The following is a 21,916-nucleotide window of genomic DNA, read 5'->3' on the forward strand; positions in this document are numbered from 1 at the left end:
CGTCCTCATCTAGATCTACTGCGGCTCTTTGAAGCATCATGCTAAAGAAGATCGTAAAGAGAGTTGGCGCGAGAACGCAGCCTTGCTTTACACCTGTGCCTATTGGGAAGGGCTCCGAGAGGTCGTTGCAGTGTCTGACTTGGCCTCGCTGGTCTTCGTGTAGCTGGATGATCATGCTGAGGAACCTTGGGGGACATCCTAAACGTTCCAAGATTTGCCACAGGCCTTTCCTGCTAACGGTATCGAAAGCTTTGGTAAGGTCGACAAAAGTCACATACAGACCCTTGTTCTGTTCCCTGCATTTCTCTTGGAGCTGCCTGAGAACAAATACCATGTCGGTGGTGCTCCTGTTAGCTCTGAAGCCGCACTGGCTCTCTGGGAGGAGTTCTTCTGCAATGGTGGGCACCAGTCTGTTCAGGAGTATTCTGGCAAGGATTTTGCCTGCGATGGAGAGCAGGGTTATCCCCCGGTAGTTGGAGCAGTCTGACTTTTCCCCTTTGTTCTTGTATAGGGTGATGATGATTGCATCGCGAAAGTCCTGTGGTTATTTGCCTTGTTCCCAGCAGGTGACAAGTACTTTGTGAAGTGAGCTATGTAGTACTGTGCCCCCATGCTTCCAGATCTCTGGTGGAATTCCATCAACTCCTGCTGCCTTGCCACTTTTCAGTTGCTTGATGGCTTTAACAGTCTCTTCTAGGGTGGGGATCTCATCCAACTCTGTTTTCACCGGTTGAAGTGGGGTGAGGTGGATTGCTGAATCTTGAACTACGCGGTTGGCACTGAAGAGAACCTGAAAATACTCTGACCACCGGTTCAGTATGGATGCCTTGTCTGTGAGGAGCACTTGGCCGTCTGCACTATGCAAGGGACTCTGAGCCTGATATGATGGACCATATACTGCCTTCAGGGCTTCGTAGAACCCTCTTAAATCACCAGTGTCTGCACACAGCTGGGTTCTCTCTGCAAGCTTGGTCCACCACTCGTTCTGAATGTCTCGAAGCTTGCGCTGGAGGTTGCTACATGCAGCGCGAAAGGTTGCTTTTTTCCCAGGACAGGAGGGCTGAGCAAGATGTGCTTGGTAGGCAGATCTCTTTTTTGCCAGTAATTCTTGGATCTCTTGATTGTTCTCATCAAACCAGTCCTTGTTCTTCCTTGTGGAGAACCCGAGGACTTCTTCAGAGATCTGCAGGACGGTAGTTTTTAGGTGTTCCCAGAGTGCTTCTGGAGAAGGGTCTGTGGGGCAACTGAGGTCCTCAATTCTTGACTGGAGTTTTGCCTGGAAGGCAGCTTTAACTTCGGCTGACTGGAGGCTGCCAACCTGAAACTTCCTCCGAGGGATACCTCCTCTCCTGGGTGTGGGTTTAAAGTGAAGACGGAGATTGCAGCGTACAAGACGATGATCCGTATGACATTCTGCGCTGGGCATTACTCGGGTGTGTAAGACATCTCGAAGGTCTCTCTGGCGCACCAGAATGTAGTCGATAAGGTGCCAATGCTTGGACCGTGGGTGCATCCAGGTTGTCTTCAGACTGTTCTTCTGCTGGAAGATAGTGTTGGTGATGGTGAGCTGGTGCTCCATGCAGAATTCTAGCAGGAGGCGCCCGTTGTCATTGCAGTTGCCAATGCCGTGTTTGCCAAGTACTCCTTTCCAGGCTTCCGAGTCTTTACCTACTCTGGCATTGAAGTCGCCAAGGATGATCACCTTGTCCTCTGTAGGGGTTTTCCGTACGAGGTTGCGTAGATCAGCATAGAACTTGTTCTTTTCTGCAGGATCTGCTTGAAGGGTTGGGGCATACACACTGAAGAGTGTTGCATGCTGCTTGTTTTGAAGTGGGAGGCGCATGGACATGATGCGATCTGAGTGACCTGTTGGAAGGTTTTCGAGTTTGGAGGCAATGGAGTTCCTGACCATGAAGCCAACGCCAGAAAGGCGGCTCTCAGCCTTTGACTTACCCGACCAGTAGAGGGTATAGCCAGCACCGTGTTCTTGAAGACTACCTTCCTCAGGGAAACGGACCTCACTGAGAGCTGCTATGTCGATATTCAACCTGAGAAGTTCGTGGGCAACTAGAGCAGAGCGTCGTTCAGGGCGACCACTGCCTACTGTGTCAAGCATGGTTCTGATGTTCCAACACGCAAGCTTTAGTCTTTGCACACTTTGTGAGGCAGGTGCATGCCTTTTCTTTGTTGTTATTTTTCGACCGCAAGTAAGGATGCCCGTTGACCGCGGCTAGCCAACTGGGGTGGGGGAGACGAGCTTTGTTTAGGCCACCTTTTCTAGGCCCCTCTCCGTGTGGAGCAAGCAGTGCTGTCCCTAGATAAGGCTGCTTGGTCGTTCAGGGTGCTGCCGAAAGATGCTTTCGTCTCCGGGTTAGCATCAGGCGACCAATATCCTGAACCGCCTACATGCAGGATCGGGACTGCGGCTTCCAGTGGCACCTTCCACCTGCCGTTTCGCCCCTTGCCTATCGCTGCAGGACTTGATGCGTTGTGAGTTGTGTGTGTGGATATGCCCTTCAGGCCTGCGCAGAGGAATTTTTTAGGTGAAGCGCAGTGTGCGCGGTACTGGCTCCACCCTTTCACCTGGGGGTCATCTGCTATGGCCCAGTAAGCCGGGACGCCGGCAGTGAGTCCTCCAGGTGGTAGGTGTTACATTAACGAGCTCTATCTGCCCGGGTTTGATGTTAGAGTTTTCCTTCTCTTAGGCTGACAAGGTTGGTGGGCCCAGCCTGCCCATCCGGTTATACCGCCGGACAATTCGGTCGCACCATGACGTAGCAAACTCTGTGAAAACGGGGGGGACCAGTGAGAAGGTGTTGCTACGGATGCAGTAATGCAGGAGAGGCCATTGCAGTGACCATCTGCCAGGCATAGCCAGACAGTGACCATGCGGCGTTCACTACACCGGGAGAGGAGAGGCTATGTATTGCGCATGCACTTTCCCTGGGGGGGTAGGATTCCCAGAGGGAGCCCCCCCCCCCCTTAGAAAATTTGTTAAGGTCAGGTAAAAATTACAAATCAAGGTTTTCTGGTAAGGAGTTAAGATTTTAGTGTGATTGTAATGGGTTGTCAGCAATGTTCCCTTTAAGCTGCAGTCTCTTGTGAGCAAAAATTCTACTTTGTGAGCTACTGGCACTACAGCTGTGAGCTACTGTATAAATTAGTGTGCTCTGGGTAATCCTTCCTGAGCTAAGACAAAAATGTGTGAGCTGGAAGCTAAAAATCTGTGAGCTAGCTCATGCTAACTCAGCTTAGAAGGAACACTGGTTGTCAGTTCCAGGTTGGGAAATAACTGGAGATTTTTGGGGATGGAGTCTGAGGAGGTTGGGGCTTGCCAGAGAGTTCATCTTCCAAAAGACTGGCCCAAAAGACATCTAATTAGCCTCAACAAGGACCAGGGCCTTTTTACCCAGTCTGGTGGAATATGGTCCCACCTGAGATCAGGGCCCTGTGGGACTTATTACAGTACCACAGGGCCTGTAAAATTGAGTTACTCCACCAGGTCTTTGACTGAGACAGCAGACATCTAATCCATCTTGGCCTCCCTTGCTGAAAGTGGACAACAGAGCATTACCAGAGATTTGGTTACTATTAATTTACCATCTAATCTAGCATCTTCCAGGAGGCACCATGAACTGCCTGAATAATTGCTATTTTGTGATCAGATTGAATCTTGGTTTTTATATGACATCTTATTGTTGTTGTTGTTGTTCAGTCGCACAGTTGAGTATGACTCTTTGCGACCCCATGGACAAAGTCCCGCCAGGCCCTCCTGTCTTCCACCATCTTCCGAAGTCTGCACAAATTCATGTTTGTTACATTAGTAACACTGTCCAGCCATCTCATCTTTTGCCATCCCCTTCTTTTTTTGCCTTCTGTCTTTCCCAGCATCAGGATCTTCTCCAGTAAGTGCTCCCTTCTCATTTGGTGGTCAAAGTATTTGAGCTGCAGCATCTGACCTTCCAGGGAACAGTCTGGGTTGATTTCCCTTAGGACTGATGGATTTGATCTTCTTGTAGTCCAAGGGACTCTCAAGAGTCTTCTCCAGCACTCTTATTTTTAGCTTTGTTTAAATTGTTGTTGTTTGTTTTTAACTCCTCTGTGTGTTCAACTGATACCTTGTGACCCACCCTGAGCCTGCTTGCGGGGGAGGGCAGGATATAAATCAAATAAATAAATAAATAAATAAATAAATAATTACAAATATCAATATATTGATATTGATACAAATATCAATATAAATCAAATAAATAAATAAATAAAACAAATAATTACAAATATCCAGTATTAAATGACGAATATAATGTGCTGTTCTACACAAATTATTAACACTCAGTAAATAAGGGGTAACAAAAAGTGTAAACAAAAATAAGTTATGCTCTATATCATAGAACTGAAAGAAATAACATCAGTTTATTAGATCAAAAATTAGGTCTATGTTAGATTACAATATTAAAAAGCATGTGAAAGAGTTCTGTGAATACACTGCTCCTCTCTCCCACCACAAATCACTTGTGTAATAATGTGGATTCTGTGGCCCAGAGTATCAGAAGGTGGGCCAGTTGAAGCTTTTGATGAAGTGAATTCTAGCCCAGCACACATGCATGCAAGTCAACACTTATGTGAAGAAATGCAATTTTTTTTTCTGGGAGATTTGAGATGAGCAAAACCTACACTTTATGATTTAAAAGGCTTTTTATCCCTCTGGGCAGAGAACAGGCAGGAGAGGGCAAAGTTTGTGCAATCGCTTTCCAAACTTACTTCAGCCCATCTTCACACAAATTGGCCATATGCTCACCTAAATACTGACCTCAGGGTATTCCAATAGTATAATAGTAGTATTGACATCAGGGTATTCCAATACCATATATCACTCTTAATAAGGTATAAAGTGCTTCCATGCATCTTGCTGTAATGAACCAATAAGCAATGGGAAATGAAGACAAGGTCTCTGTATCCAAGATTACTCTCACACAGATTGTCACAAAATACAGAAATCAAGGTAGACCTTTAGTATAATACAGCAGTACTGTCAATATTCATGGCAAGATGCAGAAGCAAAAAGCAGGCTCATTTTATTAATGTTAACTTCCTATAAACATTTATTATAACCTGAGCTAGTAAGTATACTGCATAAAGTAATCTCTTTTAATTAGCAGCCTGATCCAAAATCAGAATGCTCTAAGAGGGCAAAATGTCTATTATTTAGTAGCTCTGCAGAAAACAGAATTAAATCTAATGATGTGGTCAAGAAAACAATAAAGTGATTTTATTTCCTGCTACACTGCAAAACATTCCTGGTTGCTAAATAAACTGGGTTTTTTTAAAAGGCCCAGAATCTGCTGCTAAACTATGCTGCTGTATAACTATGAGGAATCAGTCCTCAGTTTGAATTTACACAGCCCCACAGCAGAGTGGTAAAGCTGCAGTACTGCAGTCCTAACCTCTGCTCATGACCTGAGTTCAATCCCAGTGGAAGCTGGGTTCAGGTAGCCAGCTCCAGGTTGACTCAGCCTTCCATCCTTCCAAGGTCAGTAAAATGAGTACCCAGCTTGCTAGGGGGGAAGTGTAGATGACTGGGAAAGGCAATGGCAAACCACCCCATTAAAAAGTCTGCCGTGAAAACGTGATGTGACATCACCCCAGAGTCGGAAACGACTGGTGCTTGCACAGACGACTACCTTTACCTTTATGACAAGTTAACTTAATTCTATTTGGACTATACAGAAATGATAACATGGTAAAATTTTATTTTAAAATAATAATGAGGATTCTGAAATTAGGGATGTCTGTTTTTGAGTTTTTTAGCATTAATTCCCACAGTAGCATCAGAAAAATGCATGAACTGAAATGTGCCCAATCTGAATAACCTCAAGTGCATAACACACCTCAAAGCAACTGGACAACATTGCAAAAGACTGTAGAATAATCCAGCTCATTCTTTAAGTGTGTATATCCATTAGTTAAGCACCACGTAAACCTGTTCCTATGCACTTAATGTCTTCTCTTTATTACAGCCAACATGTTTTGTTGTCTTGAATGACTGGAAGGAGAAATAATCCATGCAAAAACTAATGTAGCATAATAAAGCTTTTATATGCTTCATTGTTTGCCATTACCTGATATGTTGGTGGTAACGTTAATTGCTGTAGCTGGTCCAAACCCTTTGTTCGTGCTAGCCCTTATGTAAAACTGGTAGGTAGTACCAGGGTGTAGATGGGAAAAGACATGATGCGTGCTATTCCAGAGCTTTGCCACAGTTTGAGCAGGCCCAGCCACAGGAACTGCTGGATCAAATGATCTTATACTGCTGTAACTGACCTGTGGAAATAATTTCAGAGCTTTAGTAGAATTCTTGGAAATGGCTACTGAACAAACTGGATGTTGATAGAGTCCTGATTCCAAATCCAGTTTACTGGATTTGATGGGGTAGGGACACACCACAGTATTTCCATTTTATTCCCAATAGGATAATTTTTCTCATACAGAATTGATGTGCGATAAATAGAAAGGATTTCTCTTAACTGATATAATATACAGTTCTCCAAACTCGCCTTACACAACTGGTGATCCACAAAGTAGAATACAGCAAACTAGCAAAATATTGTGGTTTTTCCTGGTGTGTGTGGGGAGGTCACATTTGTATGCTTATTATAGTCCCAGGAAGGAAACATAACAGGAGATTATGAGTCCACGTCACCATTCAGGGCTGGTGAGCTTGAGTGATTCACAAATCGTGCAGGTCTGCGCTCTGCCCTCTCTACAATGCCAGACGTCTACCCACCACGTGAAGGTACCAATAATCTTACTTTCTTTGTTAACAGCAATAAGTAATTTATTGTCTATTTCCTTAATTCCACTATATAAAAGGGTAAAATACTGATGAATGTTCAGGCCCTATAGCACAGACCATATCCATTGGAAACAACAGCATTTAAAACACTGATGGGATAAACATAAGTCAGTATATGCTAAGTCATGTACACATGATGACTGAAGCATTTAAGTGACACCCTTAGGCATTTCATTTGTTTCTTAAGCAGAAAAGCAGTATTGTCAAGGTTTTTCAGTTCTGAATAATGACAGATGCACAGGAAATTGGGTGCAAAATTATTGTTTTTTCTTCCTTCCCCAAGGGCTCATGCATCAAACCAATGCATTTTTTTAAAAAACCCAGAATTTGCATTCAGAGTTTCTTGAAAGAAAAAAAGAAAGTGTTACCTTGAAGCCTAGAAATGTCAGATTTCTATTAATAAATTCTTACATATATCACTGGTAGCCTTCACTGCACAGGGCTCCATTAAATCATGATATCGGAAGGCAATATATTAATGATACAAGATTTAAATCAGAACTGCACATTTGAGCCTTGAATTTCATCATTTATTAAAAGCATGAAGTAGTACTGCCTTGGCAAGAGCAAGGCTGTGTCATGACTCAATTACACCAAATTCTTAATTTTTAATCATTATAGTAGTTCTATCATTCAGTAATTTAATCTTAATCAGAAGAATACATCTGTGCAAAGATCATTGACATAAACAGGGTTCATGTTCACAGGGCAGCCTGGATGGAAAGAGGCTCATGAGGCAAATACTGCTTGAAAATCAAAATTGCAGCTCCATTCGTGTCATTACATGGTGTGTAATGACATGAATGACATGAATTCTTTTTTAAAAGATTTTTTTTAAGTGTTATGTCACATTTAACATTTGAGAATCAACACAAGATCTGATTACTATAAAAATAAAGACAAAACAGCAGTGGTAGATACAATACCAGGACTTCCTCCTTCTCAGCCCCTCACATGGTCCAGCCCAGCACCCACCAGGTCCAGTGGGGTTACAGATGCACCTTGTAATTATTTTTAGACCAGCCAGCTGATCAGTGGCAGCTGGCCTTTTTAAGAATCAGGCAGCCACTGACAACTGGCTTATTGACAGCCATCTGTCAGGCAATTCGCTGTTGGAAGCTCCACTCTAGGGGTGGGAAAGGGGAATAATGGGGCATAAATTGCCTGAAAGATATTACCAGTCTCTCACAGGCTTGGCCACAAACCCATAAGGCTCCTTGATAGAGGGAGGCCTGATGCATGATGGCTGGGGCCTAGAATCAAGAACATAAGAGAAGCCATGTTGGATCAGATCAGTAGCCCATCCAGTCCAACATTCTGTCACACAGTGGCCAAAAACACTGTGCACCAGGAACAAGTGGAATATCAACATTTGTCAGTTAAGACTGCCGTAAAGTGGAAAGACTCTGGGGAGCTCTACAAATCATAGCCTGTCTCTAACATCCCAGTGCGTTCTCCACATAAATGCTAATCAGGATACTGATTATGCCACAACAGAATCTCAGTTAAAAAGTTATGAAGCTTTGATACCCTATTTTATTTGATTATTCTTTCAATACCTCGTACTGTGTGATAATACCATTTGGATCCACAGGTTCTTTCCAGTTCAGGAAGATCTTATCTTCAAAGGGGGTTCCCTTTAATGATTTTGCAGGTACAGGACCAGGCGCTGCAATGAACAGGATTGTATATGTGAGAAAACAACTGCCAAAAATCAATACCACCAATCATGACTTTAATGCACACTGGCTTAGATATATATATATATATATATATATATATATATATATATATATATATATATATATATATATATATATATATATATAAAAGAATAAACACCTTGGTCAACAGCATGTCTTAGTGGTTCTGTGGAAAGGACTCTAGACAAGCCAAACCATTTGCCACAAGTAGAACCTATTACTCTCACTAATGAAAGCATGGACTACTTCAACAAAACTAAGTGTTACAAATTACATCCTTTTCATGTTTGCAGTTTAAAATTTAGTGAACTAGACCTCCCTGTCTCTACTTCTAGGTGGACCACTGTTTTTCTTTTCAGGGCTAACAAGAGTATTGGGGGGGGGGGGTATTAGATAGGCAAACCTATTCAGGGATGGAAGGATTACATCCTCTACCTCTGTAGATGTCCCTAATCCAAATGGTGCCTGACTTCTAGTTTTCAAAAAGACAGATCCATGATCTCCATCTCAGCCTTAAGAAGATTAAAAAGCAAGGGAAGAATTTAAGAAATCTCTGACAAACATCTATTTAAGCACTGAAACCTATATTTGCCTAGCCTTTTAAATTAGTTTTTTTCCCATACTTAAAGCTAACATGCAATGAGTCTCACATATGACATTTCCTGAAGATTTATTTTGAAAACATACTGCCATTCTTTAATGGATAGAAATAAATTAAAACCATTGCATCAAATAACATACACTGCACTAGTGGCATTAGAAAGGAGCAAGATTTATTTTAGACTGTGCAAAACCATAAATAATAAGCTGCCCCTGGGGAAAATAACTTAATTTGATGAATTACAAATAAATTCATAATGTAAAAAGTATTCACATACATAGATAAGATTCAGCGTCTCAATTTCCATACAATATTTTCATTCAGTAGTCAACTGAAGCCGTCAGTTCTTTACTTCACAATACTGACAAAAATTCTAGCGCAGCCTGAGGTTGATATGTCATGACAGCCTCTTTGCACCAGTTTGTGGCACTTGCCGACGTGCTGTAGGCATCATTATGTTTCTACAGGAATGCTCTATGGTTTATTTTTTTTATGGCTCAAATGAAGAATGCATTGCGGAGAATATGATCTAAGTGATAAGACCTCATTTGGCCACTAAATGTGCACATGATGGAACAAAATGAACTGTGTCTAGCAAGTGAGCATGGCTATGTATTGTGCAGATCACACATACTCAGTCATTTAAAGGCTGTAAGCCTAAAGAGCGTTGGGACCAGATACAGGACTCTTGTGCTGGGCAGCTAATGGAACTAGGCTAATGGAACAAGAATACCACAAATAAAACTTGTTGTATAGTTCGGGTGTTAATACAAGAAATTCAGCCATGCCATTATCACATTTTTGCTCTTGTAGAACTGTCTTAATTACCAAAATTCTGTCAAGATCTAGATCTAGTTCTATGCCCAATCAGGTCTTCCATCACCAACCACCCCTTCTGCATCTAGGCCCCCTCCCTCCCCCATTATACTTGTTTACTCCTTTATTCATTTTCTTATCTCATTACCGATCAGGTCCAGGTCTCACTTTCTGGAGCCACTGTAACATGTCTCTCTCCCACTGGTCCACACTATATTTTGTCCATTCCTGATCTTGAGTGCTATTTTAGAATTCCCTCTTTGAGTAGCTATTTTTTTTTTGCTTATTCTGCTGTTATTCTTAATCTACACTTTTCTCAGTTTCCTCTTTCCAACTATCCATTCTTCCTCCAGTCTACTTGTCTCCAGGATACCTGCCCTTAACTTCCTCTGGAACCCAGGGCTTCATCTCAATCTCAGTATGTCTTATGTAAAGTTTTATAATTAACAAAACTGTCAACTTTCCTTCCCTCACAGAAACTGGACCCCACACATTCCTGTTCCCTAAAAAGCTGGACATTATAAACTAATAGAATGTGCCATCCACATAATCACTAAAGCTTTAATTTTCACATCACAATACAGTATTATGGGCTGAATTCTATTTTTTTAGTGTGGGGGGTATTTTTGTATGAATGTGTGTGTGAGAGAGAGTGTGTGTGCATCTGGAAGTCATGGTGACTTCTGGTGACTAATCCCTACCGGGAGCATGGAGAATATTCAGAGAGGTGGCTGAATAAAGTCTGACCCTGCCTCCTGGTATTCCAAGAATGTCTCCCATCAAAGTACTTGCCAGAGTCAACTCTACTTAGCTTTTGAGATCTGATGAGATTGGGCTTGCTTGGGTTATCCAGGTCAGGGCAGGCTGAATTCTATTGAAAAGGTCTCTGCACAAGAATTGTGCCAGTTTCCAACAATTCCTCCTTCCTGCAGCAGACCTTCTTACTCCCCCTTTATGCTTCTTCAGAGGTTCTACCATCCTACAGGGGCAACATTTTGTGCAGCAGCAGGGACATTGGACTTGTGTGCACTTAGGTTTTACATGGGCTCCAACCCATAGAAATAAATTTAAGATTATGAGATTTTAGATACAACTGTGATCAGTTTAGCTCTGCTGTTTAAACAACCACATATAAACTATGGGGAGTCTTCAAGTCTGATGTTTATTATGACATGGTTTAAGAGGCAACAATCTGTTTTATTAGGTGAAGTGCACTGGGAAGGATGTCAATTAAACATAAATTTAGGATTATTCAAATTAAAAAGTGAGAGCTAACAATAAAATACACTGTGCCAAGGTAAGTCACAACAAAAGACAAAGTAAATGTCAACACACAGGCCTTTTAAAAAGTGGTCCATTGAGGGCAATGCCCCAGACTTCAGACATGGAGAGGTGAACATCAGCACTAACAATATTGGCCCCGCTCACCAGTGAACACATATACAATGCTTAGACTTGCCTTTTAAAAACACATGCATTGAGAAAACATAAGAGAAGCCATGTTGGATCAGGTCAATGGCCCATCCAGTCCAACACTCTGTGTCACACAGTGGCCAAAAATCCAGGTACCATCAGGAGGTCCATCCGTTGGGCCGGGACACTAGAAACCCTCCCACTGTCACCCCTCCCCCAAGCACAAGGAATACAGAGAGAGCATCACTGCCCCAGACAGAGAGTTCCATCAATACGCTGTGGCTAATAGCCCACTAATGGACCTCTGCTCCCTATGTTTATCCAATGGCTACTCCAAGATGGATTGTATTCTCATATTATATTCAACACATGTACAGATGGATGTGTGATACAAATTACACATTTATCCACTGGTTCCTGGTTTTAACCATAAAGTGGGACACACACATTGGCTCTCTCTTTCAAAAAGATGTATGCAGATGAGTTTACCATAGTAGCCCAGGATCAGCAGCAAATTCGGCCCTTTGGTTTAATTTGCCCTTCATTTCCTGGGCCTGGGCAGATACTTTTAACAGTCCTATATGACTAGCAATTTTAATATACATCTCATCAGTTTCTTCCCACAGTTCTAGACAAAGATGCCTCCAGCCACAAATAAACACCAGCCTTTCTGAGCAGCATCACTTCCACCTCATGGTTTGGTATTATGTTTGAATGGGAGGTGGGCCCCTCTCCTTTTTCCAGAAGGACTGATTGTTGCATATATTTTTTCCAGTCCTCAGATCTCCTGTCGATATGAGAATGTTTCACTTCAGTGGAAAAAAAGAGAGAAATCTACACATATGGGGTTGGGTCCAGACTAACTTTTCTGCTCAGGGCACTTATCAGTGGAACAGTGGAACCGAACACCTCCCCCACCCCGGCCAGCCCACAAATTTCTCCAAAATGCAGCTTCTGAAAGACAACGAACACACATCACAAGAGATAAGTCAAGGACCTGAAGCAGGAAAAGAGAATTAGTGGAAATTACCCAACTGTTCCATTACCGAAAAATGTGCTCAGTACTCAACCCATATCCTTCAGAGTAAATGCACTTCTGAGAACATGAATGTACAATACAGGAATCTGGATCTCTGAAAGGCTTTTATATATATATATATATATATATATATATATATATATATATATATATATATATATATATAAAATATATATATACACACACACATACATTTTCAAATTCTGCTGTTGCAATTTGGATATGTAGTTAGTTGGAAACTCAGCTACATGAACATTATGTCAAATCTATACATTATAATTTCCACCTAATTGGGAACTTCATGTAATGTTAAAGTTTTATAAAGGATAATAATTTAAAGACCTGTGTTAACATCTAAAATTTCCTTTATTTTTTCTTTAATCAAATAAAGTAAATGAGTCTACACTGTTGCTGTAATTTAATAAAAGAAACACTAAGAAACAAGCAGATATAATAGTTTACAGCTGGAACAACACACACCAAAGAACACCCAGTCTCGCATGTAAGTTTGTATATACAAACTCCTAAATATATTATTATATATGGTGTAGACTCTAGAGAACCTAGGAGACTCTGGATCTGATGAGATGAGATATTAAACCTGAGCTGGTTGGGGGAACTCCCCACACAAATTACATTTAACGTGTGACCTAGTGCTTACCTTCAAAATGGTATGTAGGGAAATCGACTCCTGAACACACATGGAAGCAGGAGAGGCTTCGTCATTCACTCCATTCCACCCAGCACATTTTTACAGGCAGAAAATGGCCATGGCAAGTGATAATCCATTTATCTTATTGATGGTTCCACGTGGAGAGCAGGCTGTTATCTAACTATCTGCCTGTATATGTAATTATGATCAACTTTCTAAATAGTCATGGAGAATTTGTGGGGTTTAAACCCGGGTTTAATTTTAATCATTGGTATCTATGCTCATATGAAACAATAAAGAAGGTATTGAGCTTTATAAGCAATAGTGTGTGGGGGTGGTAACAGGGAAAATGTGTTTGAGCATATTATTGCTAATCCATTAAATGCAGTTCCTTTTGTTAATGATGTGGGTCTTTGTCTCTTCTGATTATTTTTTACAAATAAAATGTTTTTAAATGTTCAAGGTAACTACTTTGATGTATTGATATGTCTGTCATTTCTTTTTGAGCACCTCAAAATGATATTTTAAAACATGTAGTCATTCACAGAATCATGGCTAAAATAATAATTGTCAGTCAGAAAGAAGCAGCACAATGAATAATTCCCCTCACCATCATCCTCCCCCCCCCCCCCCCAAGCAATAGTGTACAGTTAAGAAGAGCTTGAACTTACCATCTTCATCTGTTTGGATAATTGTCTCTTCACTTTCTTTTCTTCCTTCGGGATTAGTTAGGATCATTTTAAGGCTTACATTTGTATAAGGAGGCAGATGATTAACAACGTGCTGGGGTGCTTTGGGATCCATATCCAAGCAGTCTGCCTTGCTTTCATTATGGTCTCGGAAGTAATGGTAGCAAATTGTGACATTAAACGTGTGGCAGCGAGTAATGTTGTAACCCAAGGACTCCCAATCCACAGCAATACGTCGAGCCTGGATCTCAGCAATCTTCAGTGTTTTTGGCGTTCTCATGGGCTCTGGACAAAAAGCAAAAAAACATGAGCAGACTCTCAACGATGATGCATTCAGAAATATCTTAGCAAAAAAAGGTCACATTAAAAATTGTATACAAATCACTGGATCTAGAACACCCACAAGGAATCCTGCCTTGACCTGTGCCCCAAATGACAATTGTATTTCTTTTTGCTATCACTTCTGAGGATGTTCAAAAACACATTTACAAATACTGAAATAAAATGTTAATTAACTGCCAGTTTTGAGTAATTCAATGTATTTGAGAATGCAGACAGCACATGCAATGCAAGCAACCAAAGATCACCACAGCTGTTGCTATGCTTCCCCCCGTTTAGTACTTGCCTTGTACGCACATTAAATTTGAGAAAATTGGATAATATATCACTCTTGTGAGGAGTCAACATGCTCTGCACTGTGATTTATCATGCCACCAAGCAATGCTGTTTACTAATTACACTAATTGCTCTACTAAACTAGCAGTAACCAAAATTATACAGATATTAATTAAAATTTATTATTTGAGTAACAAAGTTATTCATCTGCAACAGAAAGCCAAGAAACATTACAAAATCAGTTTGAAATATCTAACCACTGTGTTATTACCTTGAGCCCCAAATAAACCATTAGAGATACCTTAGCTGGCAAAGTAGTGCATTGTCACCCAAGCTTATCTGATAACATGTGCACAGATCTCCATTTGGCTGGAAAACACCAGTGTAACTTGTTTCACTCCCAGGACAGGCATCAAGCTATCACCTGTCTCCCCAGTGCATTCATCCCTCATGCAAGACTAACTTTATAGTCTTGACTTAATTAAAATGATTGCACAATGAAAATCATGACCATGACCACGCATACTGAAGATTTCCTAGAAATACCCCCAAGGCAAGCTTTCTATAGTTTCTTATGTTTATTTACTTATCACATTGGGTTATAGGTTGCATATGTCAGAATAACCTTCAGGTTCAATATGTTAACACATGATCAAATAAGATAAATGCTTCTTTATATTCAAAAGGTTTCAATGTCTTCAGAACAATCCTTTCCCAAGCTAAAAATTTTAACTAAGCAAACAGATGGCACCACCAAATGGGGACTCCATTAAATGTGCTCAAGCATACAGTTTATAAGACAATGCAAACATTGAACCACCTCCCCCATACTTAATTCATACAATACATTTATAGATTGTCAAATACAAGTGTTCTTCTGAATTAAAGTGCTATCCAGAGGTTATTGTTCTTACTGTTTATCGTGACCTGTTTTCCATGTGTATTTTAATGTTGTACATGAGCGATCGTCTTGGCAATAAAATCTAGATATCTGTATGTCTTGGAGGTATTCTTTTGTTAGAGAACAGTTAAACAATGCACCCAGAGGTAATAAACCTGTTCTGATGAACGTGGAAGAATCTCCGCAAACATTTGCCATTAGAATGCACCAGCCATAGGCAAGATTAGGGTTGCCAAATCCAATTCAAGAAGTACTTTGGGGGTGGAGCCAGGAGACATTGGGATGGAGCCAGGAGAAAGATTGTGACAAGCATAACTGAACTCAAAGGGAGTTCTGGCCATCACATTTAAAGGGACGGTTCTAGGAAAAAAGCCCAAAGGAAAAACCCCACAGACATAAATGCTTACAGGAAAAAAGCCCACACGGAAACATGCCCATGTGGAAAAATGCCCACATGGAAAGAAGCCCACACGGAAAAAAGCCTATACTGAAAGAAACCCAGATAGAAAGAAGCCCAAATGGAATAGGGTTGCCAAGTGCAATTCAAGAAATATCTGGGAACTTTGGGGGTGGAGCCAGGAGACTTTGGGGGTGGAGCCAGGAGCAAGGTTGTGACAAGCACAATTGAACTCCAAAGGGAGTTCTGGCCATCACATCAAAAGGGACCACTTCTGTGCAGCAATATGAGCAGGTGGAAGATAAATTTAGTTACTAAAAGAGACTGGCTAATTTGCAATGAAGAATTATATTTGAGTTATTATTGTTGCTGTTAAATAATTGTTGCTTTTACTATTAGGGTTATATAGTCTTTTGCCCTGGTCACTGGGTGTACCACATAGTTGAAATTAATAAAAAAAAATGGTATAATGCAGCATAGGATCCAGTGCCTCTCCCCAAAATACCCTCCAAGTTTCAAAAGCATCAGACCAGGGGGGTACAATTCTATGAGCCCCAAAAGAAGGTGCCACTATCCTTCATTATTTCCTATGGAGCGAAGGCATTTAAAAGTAGAATGGTCCCTTTAGATGTGATGGCCAGAACTCCCTTTAGAGTTCAATTGTGCTTGTTACAATCTTGCTCCTGGCTCCACCCCCAAAATTCCCAGATATTTCTTGAATTGGACTTGGCAACCCTATTCTATGTGGGCTTCTTTCAGTATGGGCTTCTTCCATGTGGGCATTTTTCCTGTGAGCATTTATGTTCATGAGGTTTTTTATTTGGGCTTTTTCCTTTGTGCTTTTTCCCCGGTTACCTAAAGGGACCACACACCTTTTAAATGCCTTCCCTCCATTGGAAAAAATGAAGGATAGGGGCACCATCTTTTAGGGGTGATAGAATTGGACCCCCTGGTCCAATCCTTTTGAAACCTGGAGGGTATTTTGGGGAGAGGCACTGGATACTATGCTGGAAATGTGGTGCCTCTACCTCAAAAAACAGGGGCCCCCCAGAGCCCCAGATACCCATGGATTGATTTTCCAATATACCCCATGGGAATTGGTCTCCACAGGGAATAATGAAGTGCCCTGCAGACATCCCCCCCACTTTCTAATTACCCTGAAGTGGGGGGAGGGCCTCCAAAATAGGGGATCCCCTGCCCCCACATGGGGAGTGATCTGGTATAACTGGTATAACCCTAGATCTGGTATAACTGAGCCAAAATCTGAGGGGTGCTTGTTAGTTCTGGAGGAGTAAGGAAAGGTGAGGAGGAGTACAGTCCACCTGTTGCCTTGTGACCCATTGTTGTTAACAGTAGAAGGAACAAATGGGGCCTTTTGCCTCATGCAGTGCATATATCCATAGCGAACAGGAGGAACACCTTTAGTACTCCGGGTAGACACTCTTGGCACCTCGTCAGCCACCTCTTGTTTTATACTAACAGGCAACTGTTCAGATTCAGATTTAATTTCCACCTCAGAACTGGGCATTTATAATTATATATATTATTTGGGTAAATTATATATATAATTTTTTTTTGCCACTGTGTGATACAGTGTTGGACCGGATGGACTGGATGGGCCATTGGCCTGATCTAACATGGCTTCTCTTATGTTCTTATGTTCTTAAATTAGTGCACAATAAACCCCACTTGTGAAGGAGGGCACTTTAAAAACCATCTAGGGTAGGATTCCCAGCCAAAACTTCAAATCCTCAAGGATTTACAAAAAAAGTTATTAATTATACTGTTTAGTGGCATGATGAAATTGAGAGGTAATTAATTCAACACTGCAAATCCTGATCAGACTTACACACTTTTGAATTCAACAACTCAATAACTACTTGCTTCAAGAGTACTAATAATTTGAGCTATTGCAACACTGGTCTTTTGGCATGCTTGTTCCACATGATCCACAAATTTTAGTATCATTCCTGCATAACAGCATTCCCACTTCCAAGCTGGGAAGAGGGCTCTGCCTGCAAGCACACATGCACACACACAAGTCTGCCACGGGGAAGCCGATGGAAGGGCTGGCTGCTGAGGGGAGAAAGTCAAGAGGAGAGAAGGCAGGCAGGTGCGTGGAGCCTTCTTCTCAGCTCTTTCCACCTTCCATCCCTGGCTGGGAAGAGGGCCCTGCCTGCAAGCACAAGTGCATGTGCATGCACATGCATGCACATGCAACTCTGGCACAGGGAATCAACACTGAGGGGAGAAATAGTATGTCAGCAGAGAAAGAGGTTCTGGAATGCAGTTCCGGTGCATTCCTGCAGGAAAAAAGCCCTGCCTTTGAGCACTGCACCACACCACTGGAAAGAAACGAGGTATTCTTTCACCCTGGTTCCCTCTCTCACTGGCTTCTGCTTACCCTTTGAGGGCAAAAGCTGGCCTTCTTCCTCCATGGCTGTCTCAAGATAGGCCACATATACATAAAAGCACCTGGTGTGGGACTCCTGGCTCCCACCAATCATCTCAAGCCCCTGCAGTGACTGGCCTCCCCCTCCAATGGTCTGTTGTTCCACCACACTCTCTAGTCTATTTCCCCTCTTTAAAATTCTCTTGTAGCTCCTCCACATCAGGGCTAGGACCCATTCCATATTTCCTCAGGCTGTTTCTGGGCTGCAGGGACTTCTGCCTGCTCCAGAGAGTCCCCAGAAGTTGCCCTTCCTTTCCCCAGTTTCCTGTTGCCACCCAGCTGTCCACTGCTGAAGTTGCTTTACTTTCCCTCAACTGCTCCTTCTATGGCAGCCAAAGATAGTTGCTCAAGGCCCCTGCTGTAGAAGGCTGCCCAGCATTGCCACAGCAGACTCATCAGGCTCTTCAGAAGGAGGTAAGTGCTGGAGCAGGAGAGATTCTATCCCTGGATAGTAATCAACACAAGGGCTAATCAGTTTACATTTAGATAGAGTGTAGAATTTTTGGTTGTCACTCTTTTAAAACATTTGTAGTTACTCCCAAGTCAGAATATTATTAAGTCTTCTACTTATTTTACTCCTGCTATTAAAAGGCCACTGCTGAATCTTAGGGCAAAACTGCTTATAAATTCTTTGGAATATAACAAGTGCACCTTGGCACTGGAAGGCACATTAAAGGCATTCTTTAGGCACCTGCCAGAAAAGGAAAAGAAAGGTCTAGATTTCTCCCTACAATGCTCACCACTGGCACAGATTAACCAATTTCTGTGAAGACTGAGATGGTAATTAAAGTCTGCAGTGCCTTTCAACAGCTTTGGTAAACTCTGCCAACTGTCCCACTGCTGCTGAAAATGACACTTTAAAATGCAATTTTGCTCTCTTCTCTGAGCAACATTCATAACATGGTCTCCAGAGATCAGGTTCTATTGTTTTAAACTGCCGCACCACAAAGCCTCCATCTGTAAAGACTCAGTAGAAAGTAATCTCCTAATAATTATGTTTCCAGATAAGAGGTTGCTAGATTGTTTAGTAAATTCCAAAAACTTAATTGCATTGCATTAAGAATAATTTCATTCAATACAGGCAGAGAACTAGCATGTCCCAGTTATTACTCATTAGGGCTTCACTGACCAAATGGATCACTGGCTAAACCCTCTAGCGATTTGATTCTCACTAAGGGGTTCTCCTAGATGCAAGCTGTGCTTCCAAGGTGCATCAAGGTATTCTTTTTATTATTTTCATCTTCACAGAGACTCAATCCCTCCACCACCAAAATTTCTAATTAAATTTAAAGAATGCCTGTTCCATCATCTGTGCACTAGGAATTAAAAAAGAAATCAGCTCACTATCAACTCAGAAAGTGTCTATATGTTGGAGCATTGCAGTTTATAAAGTCCAAGAGTTCACAAAGTAATTCAGATGATTCATATCTCCTGTACACAGCAAATAATATTACTATTTTAAAATATGTTGTACAGTCAGGACCATGTCCTGATCCTTAGCACATTAATGGGAAGAAAGTAAGCTCTCAGCCAGAAACCTTATGATGAAGGGTTATGATGAGTACACTGGGTTGGGCTGTCAAGTCCCATCACCCTAAATCCTGAGACTCACTGAGCAGGACATGAGATCATGGACAGCCAGCATGGTATAATAGTTATAAGCAGTGGACTCTAATCCAGAGAGCTGGGTATGATTCTCCACTCCTCCACATGAAGCCTGTTGAGTGACCTTGGCCACTCACAGTTCTTTCAGAATTCTTTCAACCCCACCTGACTTACAAGGTGCCTGCAGGGGAAGAGGAAGGGAAAGTGATAATAAGCCGCTTTGAGACTCCTTAGGGTAGAGAGAAGGAGGTATAAAAACCAACTATTCTTTTTCTTCATGGGGTGGGGCCTGGTGATGCAAATAATAATACTTCCACATACCCCTAAGTATGTACCACTTGGTATCTTCATGTAGTAAGAGCCAATGGTTTTGAAGAGATGGGCCCTTTAGAAGACTAAAAATAAAGGAGATAATATGAAAATAAACTATGTAGTGTCAGATTATTGCTCCCTGTCTCTAATTTACACATATGTGCAATAGTTATTGCAAACAGGCATGCATATAAGTGTTACAAAAAGCCATACACATCAGTAAAATACCATCAGCTAGCAAGGGAAAACTGATTTGCTAATGATCATACTATGAGTATTTGTTAATTTAATTAGTGCACCTACATTTTCATCTCAAGAGATATTACAAGGCATAAAACAGTGGCAGAAGACTGAAAATAGTGTTGGGAAAGCAGTGGAGGAGCCAAATAAAGCCTCTGAATGTAGCATCCTGAACATGAGTAAGATCTGCAACTACCCATTTATGCGCATTCACTGTGCAGGGTCCCACCTTGTGAAGTGGCCTACCTGAGGAGTTTAGAAAGTTTCCCACACTTCTACCAGTTCACAGAACATGGAAAACAGAAATGTTCAGGAGGGCATTTTTATAAAGACAGTAGAACTCTAGTATAATGGAACAGCTTAGCAAGTCACTTTTATAGGGAACAGGACTATAGTCTATTACAATGTTTTATTTTATGTTTCACCCTCCAGAATAACTAGTCTTCAAATACTCTAGCCCCAGACCAGACAATTTTATGGTTTAAAACCGGCAATTTGAATTCTGCCCAGAAACAGACAAGCAGCATGTGCTGAAAGATTTTGTCCAGGGGAACCAGCAGGAGGGGGAATTGAATAAAGATGGCTTCCAGCTTGAAACTTCTATATACAAAATGGTTTTTTTCCTCTCCTGATAAAAGTATCTATAGCCTGGGTGTGGCGGGGGGGGGCAGGGGAGAAGCCCTTGGGCAAGAGTCTAAGGGCTCTTGGTATGTGAAGCTCAGCCTGTGGAATGCAGATTGTGGCCATGGCCGGCTAGTTCAGGGGTGTCAAACATGCAGCCAATGGGATGGATCTGGTTCCTGAGCAACTTCTTTCACCTGCTTTCTTTTCCAGGGCTGCTGCTGCAGCCACACTGTAGCTTGCTTTCCCCCTCCCAGCTCCCTCAGTGGCTCTGCTTCCTGCCTCTTGCCTTCCCCCAACCCTGAGAGCTCTATGGCTGCTTCATGCAGGAGAGATACAAAGACAAGCCTCTTGCAGAGAGTGAGAGAGAGAGCACTTCTGCTTCCTTCTCCAGGGCTGCTGCTCCTCTTTTGGGAAGGAAGTGAGGGAAAGGGAAGAGAGAGATAGGAAACAAAGTTGGAGTCCATGATGGCAGCTTCAAGACCGATAATGTTTTATTCAAAATATAAACTTTTGTGTGCAATCACACTTCTTTGGAGAAAGTGAGGGTGAGTAGGTGGATGGATTCTTCTGACAAGCACAATATACACTGAGGAAATTATTTTGGCTTGTTCTGAAAAGATTGTTTTGTTTTGAAAAGAAAGACTGGATTTCTCTGTTCCTATTTGAATTTATTTTCTTTCAAAAATACCCTGATTAGGAATTAGAACACTTTGATTGGCCCTTATATCTTGGAGAGTGGAGTGATTTCAGATACCAAATGATAATAGCACACACTGGTAACGAGACAGGAAAACTACCTTTCAATTCAGTCCAGGAGGATGCATTGTCTTGAACTTCATTATCTAGGTGATAGAGAAACAGCACCACAATCCACCTCCTGAGACAATCTCCCCCAGCAGTTTTTTTTTTAAGTAGAAAATTTTGTTAAAATTGAAGCTGGGAATTCAGAGGTAGGCACAATAAACTTCTGAGGAGCACTGACCCAGAGTGCCCCTCCAGCAAAT

At 41.8% G+C, this 21,916-nt stretch overlaps 1 protein-coding gene across 3 annotated transcripts in view; it reads right to left on the bottom strand.

The window, feature by feature from the left end:
• The window catches only part of PTPRK (protein tyrosine phosphatase receptor type K), a 755,588-nt gene that overhangs the window by 166,895 nt on the left and 566,777 nt on the right, over window positions 1–21,916 (bottom strand). For all 3 annotated transcript variants that reach the window (XM_060239139.1, XM_060239131.1, XM_060239123.1), the window contains exons 8-10: window positions 13,749–14,051; window positions 8,413–8,522; window positions 6,120–6,321 (exon numbers count right to left, since the gene is read on the bottom strand). In XM_060239139.1, the coding sequence (XP_060095122.1) occupies window positions 6,120–6,321; window positions 8,413–8,522; window positions 13,749–14,051 (615 nt within the window). The remainder of the gene's footprint in view (window positions 1–6,119; window positions 6,322–8,412; window positions 8,523–13,748; window positions 14,052–21,916) is intronic.

This window comes from Heteronotia binoei, chromosome 1 (assembly GCF_032191835.1).
Source record: "Heteronotia binoei isolate CCM8104 ecotype False Entrance Well chromosome 1, APGP_CSIRO_Hbin_v1, whole genome shotgun sequence".
NCBI lineage: Eukaryota > Metazoa > Chordata > Lepidosauria > Squamata > Gekkonidae > Heteronotia > Heteronotia binoei.